Consider the following 13334-nt stretch of genomic DNA (forward strand, 5'->3'; position numbering starts at 1 on the left):
GCACATTAATGGACAGGGTTATCGCTCGGTATGATGAGCGGGGCTTAGGTGGGAACGGCTGCGGTCCCCCCGGCAGTGGCGGTCCAAAGGGTGGTGGACCGATCGATGTGAGTTTGGTTGGATTATTGTGATTGCGGTTGGGTCTGATATCATTGTTTGTATTGTTGATTGTAGTTGCCATTGTCTTATCTTGTCTCAGTACTGACCTTGTGTGGTTGTTTGTTTGTTATGTGTCTGCCGTGATCCCTTATGGTGAGCAGTCGGTCTTAGCAGGTGTTGATGTTGTGGATAGCTGGAGTCCGGGCAGGGATGAGTCTTCACGAGATTTGTTTATAGTAGCGAGTAGCTTCTGAGTTGTACCTTTTACATCGTTTGTTGTTTAAACCGCTTGTAATATAACTTAATAGTTCTTTTATTGACGTTTGATAATTACTTTCCTCGGGCAACCGAGATGGTAACGCCCTTATATGCTAAGGAAGGCCTAGTTAAGGCTCCTCTAGATATGGGGGTGTTACACCGGGTTCGACTACCAGCTGGGGCAATGATCACTTGACCACTGGTCCACTGCAGCCCCCAAAAGATGACTTACATGATCAACGTGGTGGTGCAGGAATGCATGGGGCCGGAGGGACCCAACCCCCTCGTCATCCAAAAAAAAAAAAATGTCATAATTAGTTACGCAATTCCTTCAGAACATAACTCAAAATAGCTTTAAAACTAGTGAATAATGAAAAGAAAAGCAACATGAAATGACGATACAGCCCGTGACCAAATAACTTGTTTCAGTTGGAAATTCATATTCCACCTCAACTTTGGCAAGCTCCCCCCCAAATCAAAGCACAACCTTGGTGTGGAAGATGCCATTTTGAGCGACATTTATCCATTTTCAAGGTTCGTTATTTTTTACCGCCATTACCTAAACCCTTCTGCTTTCTTTTCTTTAATCTCGCTCCATCATTTTTTACAGTATTTTACCCTTCCCCTAATTTCTGTTACTAATCGTAAATTATTAGGTTTAACTAAAATTACATGCTGCAATTTAACCGCATTTTACCGTTTCTTTTGATCAGTCATAATTGTGTGCTTACTAATTTCGTGTTAATCGATTAAGAAGGCGTAAATTAGGTTTTCCCTTCGAAATATTTGCTATGTTTAATGGATTTGGATTTGGATTACGAGCTATGTTACTTCGACTCTTCATATTTTACCTTCCTTGCTTACTGTGACATTGGTACGACACTTGGACATTTCATTTTAAGCCAAACAAAACATGTCGTGTTTTCTTAACATTGGCGAGTCTAACATTTGGTAGCAGATACTTTCGAACAGTGGTGGAGCGGGGGTTGCATTACCACTTCGCCCCCCTAAACTTGAATCCTGGCTCCGCCAAAATTGTATGTATTTCATTGATTTTGTTACAAATCCGTCCATTCAAACAAGGAAATATAAAGTAGTACGAGTCGTTTACTGAAAAATAATCTGTGTTGTTCAAGTGTTACTGTCTACAATGAGATTTTCGTGTTATCTGCAAAATTTAGATTACTTTAATATTGGCTTTACTTTGTTAAATTCAACAACGGGTCTGGGCTGCACCCGAACGGAGGAGAAAGAGTCCACAACACAGGCTCAAGAGGGTTCCACTCTAAAACCAATTGGCAATAGAGGGAGTAACCCAGTCGTATTGTTCTGTCGTACCTAAATCTTATCATGCTTGGGAGGTGTTGGTCTATAGGGAACAAAATATTGTGATATTAATTGTAAAATGATGTTTTTTTTTGAAAAAAAAAGATTAAATCTAGTGTATAGACGGTTTCTTTATTGGTAATTTAAAGAGTGAACATTTTGTTTGTGCTGCGACTGATGGCAAAAGTCTGTATGAACATGAGGTTCGCTAAATGGCCATAATGGCTTCGGCTTGGTGTAGGTCTTTGTTATAAGTCCTCCGGGATGGATCTCCAGAGTTCGGAGTCTACTGAACCTCAAATGCTGCCTCCACGTCCTGGCCGGTTTGCAAGTCGTGACCAAATGATTGAACATGTTGGGGACTTTGGAGTGTCACAAGGGTATGTTGTCACAATTAAGCATTCAAAAAAGGATATATATGTTCTCCTTGGCTGTGATAGGGGTGGTAAATATAGGGACAGGCGCAAAAATCCTGAAACAGATTCAGCAGAAAGTAGTAGAACACAGAAATCTCGTTCTCGACGTACAAACTGTCAGTTTGAACTATATGGTAGAAAGGAGGATGGCGTGTGGGTTTTGAGTGTTAGAAACGGAACCCATAATCACGAACCTATGAAGGACCTTTCAGAGCATCCAGCTTGTCGGAGATTTAAAGATGATGAGATTTTACAGATTAAAGAGATGACAGAGGCTGGTTTGAAGCCACGTCAGATTTTGAAGAGGTTGAGAAAGAAAAATCCTGAACTTTTATCTACACCTAAGCAAGTTTACAATGTTAAAGCCAAGTTAAGAAGTGGTGTTGTTACTGGTAAGTTTATGCTACTAGATGATGGCACAAAGGTTTATGAATCTTTATGACTATTGCGTGCTTGAAGAATTTTAGGCATTTGTTATCTGTTTCTTGAAGCTGGCCTGTTGATTTCACCTCACTACGTCCATTGTCGTTCCATTTCGCTTTGCTTGCTCTGTTTCAACTTATAATTTTGTGTGTTGACTGCCCCAGATGGGAATTGAACTTCCAATGATTTTTTCTTATTTCTGAGTGAAAGATCAATTCATTAATAATAGGTCACATGGTATCTACAAAAGACATCACAATTAATTGAATACAAATTTGTAATAACCAAACAAAATAAATCCTTTCTAGTACAAAGATAACTGTTAGTATATGACACTTTTTCATACTAGGACGAATTTTGTCTGACCAGACAAAATTGTACTCCCTCCGTCTCGGTCATTTGTTGTCCTATTCCATTTTGGGGTGTCTCTCAATTGTTGTCTTTTCTATTTTAGGAATGCATTTGATGAACAATTTGATCATTCACACTCAATTTGGTCCACATGTCATTTAGTAATTCGCCTTCTCCTCTGTCCTTGGTCTTTGTGCCAAAACCAAAGGACAACAATTGACCGGGACGGAAGGAGTATATGGTAAGCTGACATTTATTGCACCACCTTATGAAGATTTTAGATTTCTAGGATTGTTGATTTTCCCCACAGTTTTTGACCTCTCATACAATAGAGATGAAACTCACCAATAGACGGGAAGGTGACTCCTACTCTGTATAAAAGAATAAAGAAAAGTTATTTTAACCAAGAAACTACTAATCCTTGTGTTGGGTGGTACTGCGATTCATATAAGTGGACTTTTTTAGTCTAAGTAAGTTATGTACACTTTTCATTGTGCAGCACAAAAATTTAAGTGCTTAAGACCTCTTAAAGGGCCAAATTCAAGTTTTCAAACTCCAGCTGCCACCGAGGCAACTTGGAGACAGCGCCTTTTTCCTGTAAGCTTTCTTTGATGTACCTTCGTGAAGTTTCTATCCTAGCATGTAGATTCTCTATTACCTGATTTTTCAGTAATCTTTGTTAGTTGTCACTACTGCTATGTTTGGTACTTGGCAGGTATATTTAACACTTGCTATATTGTAACTTTCAGAGGGTACCTAATTTTATTGAAGGCAGTTTTCTAGACTCTCAGTCATCTGCAACAATTGATGTTATAAACCCAGTAAGAACTACAGTACAAGCTGACTTTTTGCTTCATCTTCTTGTTCCTCTGACATATTGCTTCCGTTAAGGTCTTCTCTTTTATTCTGATGGCTTTATTTGTTGTTAGTAGGCAAACCAGCAAGTTGTATATATACTACCTATTACAACCATCGCAGAATTAAAAGCTGCAGTATTTGCAGCAAAACGGGCATTTGATTCATGGAGAAATACACCTGTATTGACCCGGCAACGGATAATATTAAAGTTTCGAGAACTTATTCACAGGGATAAGGTAATATTAATACTTCATCCTTTCTGTATTTCCTTGCCCCATTTTACCTTGGTAAGTTGATACTGAAATGGTGTCAACTTTGAGCAATATTTACAATAGCTACAACTTTGTTCACATGATAATATGAATTTTGTTGTTATTATAAGGAAAACTAGATCAATATCACATTTTTTTTTCCTAGTTGTCACTGCTATTTGTTTATTGTGATTGTTTGTCACGTAGGACAAACTTGCCTCTAGCATTGCTCGTGAAGTGGGCAAGACTCTAAAGAATTCATATAGAGACGTGTACAGTGGTCTTGGTAAGTGGCTCCCTTTTATACTTCATTTATAGGCATGTTCTGTGGCACAGTGTGTTTTTCTTAGAAGGTTCTTGTTATCTTTTCCAGAAGCGTTGGACCTTGCTTGTGATGCGGCAACTTCAGATATGGGGCAGTTTGTTTCAAGTGTAGCCAATGGCGTAGATGTGTATAGCATTAGAGAGCCTCTTGGTGTTTGTGCTGGGATGTGTCTGTCCAATTTGTCTGCTATAATTGCTCTATGGGTAGGTATAATCGTATTAGTGATTACCGTTCTTTAACGCTTTTTTGTTAACCAACTTGTAATTTTTTGAATTCAAGCCTGGTGGTTTCAGGTTATGTTTACTGTCAGTATTGACATTGAGGACACTATTGACAATAGCGAAGTTGGAAAAATGTTCACTGATGATATCACTGAATTGAATGACGAACAATTTTTTAGACTATTTAAACAAGTTGATGAAACTTGGAAACTGACTTGACTAAATGTATGTGCTTCATTGTTGAAGTACTTGGTCATGTGCTCTCTTTTTAGTTTTGTTTATTTGAAATTCATATGTAAGTCTTATTCATGAAATAACGCTCTACAATTCAAAAAAGCGTATTTCTTTCTTTCTCATTATATCTCTTCTCTCTTCATTATCATTGGGATGGGGTCTTTAATAACCATTACTTTGTTGCAGATGTTCCCTTTAGCAGTTGTATATGGTAACACTTTTATTTTAAAGTCATCACTGAAGGATCCAGGTGGTTTGAATTCTCTCTTAATACGACAAATTTAGTTTAAGCTCTTCTTTTTTATATTTTTTAAGAGGTACAATTATGCTCTTGGCTTTCAGGTGTATGTATGATGCTTGCAGAGCTGGCCTCAGAAGCTGGCTTGCCAAATGGTGTCTTGAATATTGTCCATGGCACTGATGTGAGTTCCTGGGATACCTTTTCCATTCACTTTATGCTAGAACTGATTTTTAACCTCTAGTTTCCAGTGCCCTTTCTTGAGATTTCAGTTTATGATCATAATTTTCTATGTTTGTTAATATGACATGCACTGGTTAGCTGATTCATTTTTCCTGCAACTGTTGTTAGGACATTGTCAATGCTATTTGTGATGATGATGATGTTAAAGCTATATCGGTTGCTGCCTCTAAAACAGTAGGCTAATCTTTTGGTTGTACTTTTGTTATTAGCAGCCTGTCTCCTTTCCCATTCAATGCCATTTTCTACATACTATCTGCCTTGGCTAACGTCTGATCTTTCTGTTTCTGAATTTTGTGTTTCAGTATGGCATGTATGTTTTTTCAAGAGCATCTCCGAAAGGGACACGCGTCCAGGTCAGTGCTTCAATAATTTGCTCAATGGAGCATTAGGTCACTCACTTTTTCCATACCAGAACTGAGAAATTCTTATCTCGTCATGTTGTAGAACTACACAGAAGGGAGTAGTCATGTGGTTGTCATGCCTGATGCAAATGTGGATTATACCCTAAATGTACTTGTTGGAGTAGCTTTTAGAGCTGAAGGGGAAAGGTGCTTTGCTGTTAATACAGTCATATTCGTTGGAGACTCTAAGTCATGGTATTTTACCTTGTCCCTTGTACTTTTTTTTTTCAATCTGCTTGCACTCGTAGCTGTAGCCTATAAATTTTGTTGGACATTCAGTGGAGTGGTTGCCAAGATGTTCTAGTTGACTGCTCAGTTTGTGTTTTATTTTTTTGGCATTGGCCTTAAGATGTTTTAATTTTACAAAAGCCAATTTTTTCCTGTGAAATAGTGAAATCCGGCCACATTTTTAGAACAATGTTACTCCTCCCATCCCATCATACATTATCCTCATTTGACTTTGGTTGCCAAACCATCTCAATTTGGACCAGTATCTTTTCATATTTTATATAAGGCCCGACTTATTTGAAATGATGTATGAATATTTTTGATAAATCAAAATACACAAATTTATAAGATACTTCCTCTACATGTCTGGACCAATTAGTTGTCAGTGCTGAGAAAGTTTGACCATAAAATTCAAATGGCGAAAATAAGTTGGGACTTGGGATGGAGGTATAGCATACTTATTAAATCTTGAGCAATCCGGAAAAATAAGAGTTGTGGTTTAGGTTATTGGCATTTCCTATCCTCAATCCTTTTCAACCTAAAAGGGATATCCCTTCCAATCTTACCAGGGAAAGTAAGTTGGTTGAACGTGCCATTGCCCTTAAAGTGACTGCTGGAACTGAACCAGATGCAGACGTTGGTCCAGTCATCAGTAAACAGGTATTTACTTCAAGTCAGTTACAATTGAAGAAGAATAGTACTAAAGTACCCTTCGGTGACTTAAAATCAAAATTTTATTTATTTTTTGGTAAAACTTCTTCCTTTCTTTGTTCCTGCGCAATCCTTTTGTGAGTCGTTTCTTCTGGTTGGTATATAAGTTAACTTTATAAGTACAATGTTGAAAACGATACGAGTAGAGACGATTGACCTTGTAGTATTGTACTTTTAGTTGATGCACCAGTCCAAAACGATTTGCCACAGGTGCATGCAGTAACATAATACTTATACCATTCTTATTTACAGGAAAAGGAGAGGATATGCAAAGTCATACAAAGTGGAATTGAAAAGGGAGCCCGTCTTATTCTTGATGGTAGAAACATTGTGGTATGCTTTTATAACTGGATTTGGTGGGAGTACTGTATTAATAGGATTTTCTATGGTGTACTCTTTTTTTTTTCCTTCTGAATTTTAATATGTACCTTCCATTTTTTAAAATCGTCTAATATACGCATACCCTTAAACTCAATGAAAAATTCTTCAACGTGCCTGAGCACACAAATCCGCCTCTATATATGTAGGCACTTTTAATTAATATACACTAGTATAGATCCCGCGCAAATGCGCGGTTTTTTAGATAATATTTTAAATTGATACATTATTAATTTGTCATAAACCTCGTTGTATTTTGATATGAGAAAAAAATGAACTATGAACGAATCAAGAGAATTTAGTAAAGTTATAAAATATGTTTAATGATTTTTTTTTCTTTAATATACAACTAATGATTACAAATAATAATTTTTTTCAAATTATGTTAATGATTTTTTTTTTGTGATGAAGCTAATTATCTTAGTTTAATGTGTTTTTTTTATACAAAATGTGAAGTCATTTTCTCATATATAATAATACATAACAAAAATTTAGAAATTTATAGCTTACAAAATTATAGTAAATTTATCTTATTTTAATTGAAATATTATAATTTAGATTTTAAAGAAAATACCATTATTTGATTAAAAGGTTATATTTTGATTAAATGATAATAATTTAAAGAAAGAAGTATTTTTGTTTCCTAATATAGCTTGATACCTTTTGGAGGGAAAACTTTAGAGAATTTTATTCTCTTAGTACTGTATATATAGGAGGATGGGCACTTGGGCAGGTAATTTGAAATTGCCTAAAATATCGAATGAATTTATTATTTATTATTTATTATAAGGAAGCTTTATATAGGACTTTGTCAAATTAACTATCATAAATTGCAGTCCGGATCCTCTGTTCCACTTTCGTGTCCCAACTTATGTGTCACTATCTCTCCATTTGACATATACGAAATAAATATTAATAAGTATTTAGATATTATAAAAGGATAAGGTATGAGAATATTAAGACAGTGAGAGACAAGATGAGACACGAAAGTGGGATAGAAGATCCGGACAGAATAAATATTACGGTACTCCGTATATTATACTCTAGCATTTTCATAGCACTTTTGAACTAGCAAGTTGGCCATGGAGACTTCTAACTTGGACCTTTAGATTTTAAAACTTGTATTAAGCAAGGCTTAAACCCTACTCCTTTACATAACTCGGCTTCTATGAAGGCACTAATAAATAATAATGAAAAGATTTCATTGTACGGGTTAAAGATGGAAAGTTCATAAATAACGGAAATTCAAACCTTAACTTTGGCAATGAAATTATATACAGCTAACAAACTTACAAACTAAATAATCTCCAATATTTTCTTGAATATTACAATCTATGTAAGGAAATAACAATAAAAACACCTATATAAGAGCATGTTTGGTCTTGATTCTCAAAAATGAGTTTTTGCTTTTCAAGTTTAATTTTTCAAAAGCGTTTTTCAAAAACAGAAGCAACAAATTGCTGATTCTATTTCTATGGGCAAAAATATGGAATTTTAGCTTTTGAGAATATTTTTTTTAACTTTTAGAAAGTAGTATGTTTGGCCAAAAAGTGTTTTTGAGCCCAAAAACACCTTTTCAAGCTAGGCCAAACACACACTAAATCTCTTCGATTACATTAACGAAGAAATTTAACAACCTAGCATCAACTCATCACAAACTACTTATTTTTCAAACCAACATCCTACGAGAAATTTAACAATAAGTTATTGTGAGACCGTAAACGAAGAAATCACTAGGCGAAATAGCACAACAATCGTAGTTAATGTACGAGGCGAAAGTATTAGTTCAAATATTTCTTGTGTTAATTATGAGTTCTACTTCTACAACATTGACGCCATCAAGTTCATCAGCACCCTCGACGACGTCTTCGGCACAAGATTCAACGACAAGTGGAGATGAGTCGAGATCGTCTCCGAATAATAATGCTTCTACTTCGGCGACAGGGATATATATGATTAATTTTGTTATGTGTGAAGGTCTAAGGTTTGGTTGCTTACCTTGTTTTAGGTCCAAGAAAAAATGTAATAATAATAATAGGAATAGTAGTAGTAATTTTCATGCTCATAAGAGAAATGAGAGTACTGGGATCAGGGAAGAGAAAGTGAAAGAAGCTATTGAGTTTTGCAAGCAATCTAGCCTCTAGGGATTCTCTTAATTGAGTTCCTTGTAAGGCTATATACGACTCTGTATCTTGTTTACCTTTTCATTTTTGGTGTCTGAGTTGATTGTTGACTTTGTAATTTGGGAATACTTTTGATGAATAATTTGATCATCCATCTTCAATTTAGTCCACTTGTTATCAAATATTGGTCATCTCGGTCTTTATGTCAAAATCAAAGGTAAACTATCTAATTTTCCTGTGAAATAGTGAAATAGTTTTCCTGCAAGTCTGTAACTATCTAATTTTCTTAGCTACTGTGAAGCAGCATAACCTCTAGTGGATGTCTTAACAAGGGTTTTAGAAAAGTAGCATATTTGTCATTATAGGGTTAGCACTGAAAGTCTCTCTAACCTGCGGCCCTGCGTAGAAACATCCCTTCCTTACCTAGATGGCTAGATGGGAACCTTATAAGACTCTCTGAGTGATTACTGATGTTTTGATACTGATAATACAAGTTTTTTTGCAGCATTGTTTGACACAATTTCATGTGGTCTGTCATATATGTGATTTTTCGCACACACATTAGTGCTCTTAATTAACTTGGTTTAAGACGACAAGTTCTAATCGATTTATCCACTGTGATTTGCTCCTTTAGTCTTTCTATTTAAGTAGAGGAAAGATATGTTTGTATGTTTTCTTCTTGAAGGAATGTAGAAAATTTATGTCAATTACACTCAAAATTCTGCTGTATCTGTATGGTCTATTTAAGTAGAGGAAAGATATGTTTGTGTGGTCTTAAGATATGTTTGTATGTTCTAATCGATTTATCCACTGTGATTTGCTCCTTTAGAAAACTTTCTCAGTTTGATGTATTGAGAAACAATCTTACTTTGTTAAACTTTACTGTATCTGTCACATGTTTACCTTAGTGAAATATCAAAGATGCAAGAGAAGATTACAGTTGCATTACGTTCCATGAAGTTTTTTTTTTTTTTTTTTTTTTTTTTTTTTTTTTTTTTTTTCCTCTTAGTTGCACACTTCCAAATTTCCAATGCAGTATCTCATAGGGAACGAGAACTCCCTTTACAATACACAAGCGAATAAGCGATACAATTAGAGACTTAGTGGTACTCGAATTAGAGACAAATAAGCCATCCAACATCAACCCCCCTGGGGTTTCTGTTGAATATTCACCGCCCTAGTTTGGACGTCTAAAATCACTTGTTGAACCAAGTTCTTGGGGTGCTGCACAATCTGCTCAAAATGGCTTCTATTCCTTGCTTTCTAGATGTGATAACTGATAATACAGCCCAACCATCAAAGCACAAATGACACTACGCTTGCTATTAGATCTCCAACTTTTTCTCAGACACCATACCCAAACATTCTGAACAGGAACACGAACCTGCAGCCTTTCAGACATAGCCCTGATGCATTTGGAACTAAACTGACAGCCAAAGAAAAGATGCATGCATGTAAATATTAATCCTGGTGCATTTGTCATGCATTGTTAATCTCGTTCGCCTTGTGTGCGCCTTGTTATTTGCAGTGTTTTGCTTGCTTTAATTACTTTCTGGGTTGTTTGATATAGGTCCCTGGTTACCCACATGGTAATTTTATTGGTCCCACAATTATATGTGACGTCACAACTGATATGGGGTGCTACCAGGTATTCATTACTAACACTCGTTTCTCTATTAACTACGATCATGGTGTTAGATTTCGGTCACAACTCCGAATGACAACGGACTTTTCAAAGATGTGAAGATTACAAAATTGCATCTCAAACATATATCATGACGACCACAACCAAGCAGCGATGACCGATTTCAAAATCAAGTTTCATACCGGGATTTAATGCCATGATTACAAATGTACAATTAGGGACTTGATAGTTTGATAATGAAAACGTGGGGTTTCTTACTGTTTTTTTCTTGACCTTGGCAGGAAAAGATTTTTGGGCCTGTTATTATGTGCATGCAGGTGTTAATTTTGTAATGCTATGTAATCATGAGTAAATGTTTTTGACCTCTTCCTCTTCTTCTAGTTTGCTGACACTGCTATTTTGTTTACTTTGTATCAGGTTAAGAGTTTAGAAGAGGCTATAAACTTGGTAAATGAATGCAGGTACTTGCAGTCCTGCTTTACATCTTGATATGCTTATTGAGTTATTGCACCTTTTGATCTGTAATTATGTTTTGACCAGACATTCTAATGGAGCATCTATATTTACGACGTCTGGAGCTTCTGCCAGAAAATTCCAAATAAGTATTGAGACTGGACAGGTAGCCTGAAAATTGTTAATCTTATGTGTTAATATCTCCTTTAGCAGACTTTTGAGAGCAAAAACTATAAATGTTGCCTACAATTCAGTGTGTATAGGTTATTGCTTGTTAATTTCTGACGATGTTTTTTGTTCTTTGTTCAGATTGGTATCAATGTCCCCGTTTCAGTTCCTATGCCCTTCATCTCATCTACTCACCCGGAAGCTTCATTTCCAGGTAATAGTTTGTCATCTCGACCAATTCCTTTTTAATATTCAGCTATTTGCCCCCCATTTCCTTTTGAGATGTCCCAGAAACATTGTTCTCTTCATTTTTTAGTAACTTTAATTTCCGATCATATCACTCACGTTTAAGTATTTGCATACCTATTAAGTATTAACCTAAATTGTCATCTACTCACGTACTATTCTAAGTTGAAGGATAATCAATTAATCATGCTGTAACGAGAATTTGTGTTGTTTTAAATACTGTCAAATGACTTCAGTTCCTTGAATTTTTCTGTTTTGGTTTTTTCTTGTTTTCTATTTGGATTTATTAGTGTTATTGAACTTTATTTAGTATCTTTGCCAAAATAAAATAACTCGTCTGAGAAAAAAAAAATCCTGAATAATTGAATTTTCTTTTGTGTACTTATTACTTAGGATTTGGCCTTTTCTATTCAGGACAAGCTGGAAGTCAATTCTTTACGAAGACTAAAACAGTGAGGCAACAGTGGAACGAATTTCCGATGGAGGAAGAAGCCGGTGTGCCAATCCTAATGGACTAAAATGCATACTAAACACTTTTGGTGTCAGTAGAGGCCAACTTCATGGCATTCCTTGCTAGTCTGTACATACAAGTTTCAGATAAGACAATTCTACAGCCGTGAGCCCGAGAGAGTAGCGATGTAGCGCAGTTCCTAGTTAGGACTTTGAACGTTTCGTCTTGTTCCCATGACATAATCGCCAGGGGAAATTGATGTTCTTATTGACATCCTACCAGTTTCTTTCTTCGTTTCAGACTTTAAAGGGTTGATCATGGAGGTATGAGCTACGGAAACTAACCGCCCATCCAAAAATACGGTCTATAGGTCCTCAACCTGAATAACATGTATCTGAATTCGTCCAAACCCAAATAGCTAATTTGAAACAAGGAACCTTACCTCGCAATTTATTTGCTGATACAGTGTTCACCTTAATTAAAATTTTAAGCCATTTCAGTGTTTTAAACCACCGTAACTCTACAACCATAAAAGTAAACAAGTCTTGTAAAAAGACCATCGGCTTGGTGCACAATTGGTTTCTTTTAAAGATAGTTTCAAGATATATATTCATCTTTAGTTTCAAGATATATATTCATCTTTAGTGTAAAAAGACCACATTGAGCCGACTAATCCGGATTTCGGGGCGTGTCCAAGGATTACGGTATTTAAACTCCTCCCAATCGCAGTTGTAGGGGATCGATCCGCAGACCTCCCTATCAAGGGCAGCCCCATACTACCACTGCGCCAACCAACGATTGGTAGTATTAAGCCTTTGATTCTTCTATAATTGGTTAATCATCATTAAATTAAATTAATTAAATTAAATAACCATTATTAAAGTTGTAAAAAAAAAAACAAAAACAAATAATTTGCATGTGTACATACAGTCATACACACTGATCTTGGACTCTCTCTACCAATTTTCCTTCAATTTTTCCCAACTCTCTATCCTCTTAAAATCAGTCAATATGCTTCAATTCTCTCTTCAACGAGGTACAAACTTTAATTTCTTATTTTTAATTCTATTATTAATTGATAAACATATCTCGAGTTATTCGGAAACCGCCTCTTTTTTTTGTTGGTAAGTGTAAGGCTGCTTACATCCGATACCCCTTACCTCGCAATTTGTGGGACCGGAATAACCTTGTACTAATTTGACATGATCATGATTTGTGATTTGATTAATTGAATTATATATTTTTGATTTATGTAACAGCGAGAAATGCGAAATTGTTACGAGCTCT

General features: G+C 35.8%; 2 protein-coding genes across 2 annotated transcripts in view; both read left to right on the forward strand.

The window, feature by feature from the left end:
• Positions 1 to 741: 741 nt before the first annotated feature.
• Positions 742 to 12339, forward strand: LOC141648201 (methylmalonate-semialdehyde dehydrogenase [acylating], mitochondrial-like). The gene is made up of 20 exons (XM_074456704.1): positions 742 to 891; positions 1925 to 2491; positions 3373 to 3470; positions 3623 to 3694; positions 3806 to 3967; positions 4190 to 4268; positions 4356 to 4510; positions 4949 to 5012; positions 5105 to 5184; positions 5352 to 5417; positions 5546 to 5596; positions 5688 to 5839; positions 6442 to 6532; positions 6836 to 6916; positions 10655 to 10732; positions 11011 to 11046; positions 11147 to 11190; positions 11270 to 11348; positions 11492 to 11564; positions 12011 to 12339. The coding sequence occupies exons 2-20, from the start codon at positions 1948 to 1950 to the stop codon at positions 12112 to 12114; spliced, it is 2109 nt and encodes a 702-aa protein (XP_074312805.1). The 5' UTR covers positions 742 to 891; positions 1925 to 1947; the 3' UTR covers positions 12115 to 12339.
• A 658-nt stretch (positions 12340 to 12997) lies between these two features.
• The window catches only part of LOC141648202 (methylmalonate-semialdehyde dehydrogenase [acylating], mitochondrial), a 56567-nt gene continuing 56230 nt past the window's right edge, over positions 12998 to 13334 (forward strand). The window contains exon 1 of the mRNA XM_074456706.1: positions 12998 to 13083. Coding sequence (XP_074312807.1) covers positions 13059 to 13083 — 25 coding nt within the window. The 5' untranslated portion in view covers positions 12998 to 13058. The remainder of the gene's footprint in view (positions 13084 to 13334) is intronic.

The sequence above is a fragment of the Silene latifolia genome, chromosome 3 (assembly GCF_048544455.1).
Source record: "Silene latifolia isolate original U9 population chromosome 3, ASM4854445v1, whole genome shotgun sequence".
Classification (NCBI taxonomy): domain Eukaryota; kingdom Viridiplantae; phylum Streptophyta; class Magnoliopsida; order Caryophyllales; family Caryophyllaceae; genus Silene; species Silene latifolia.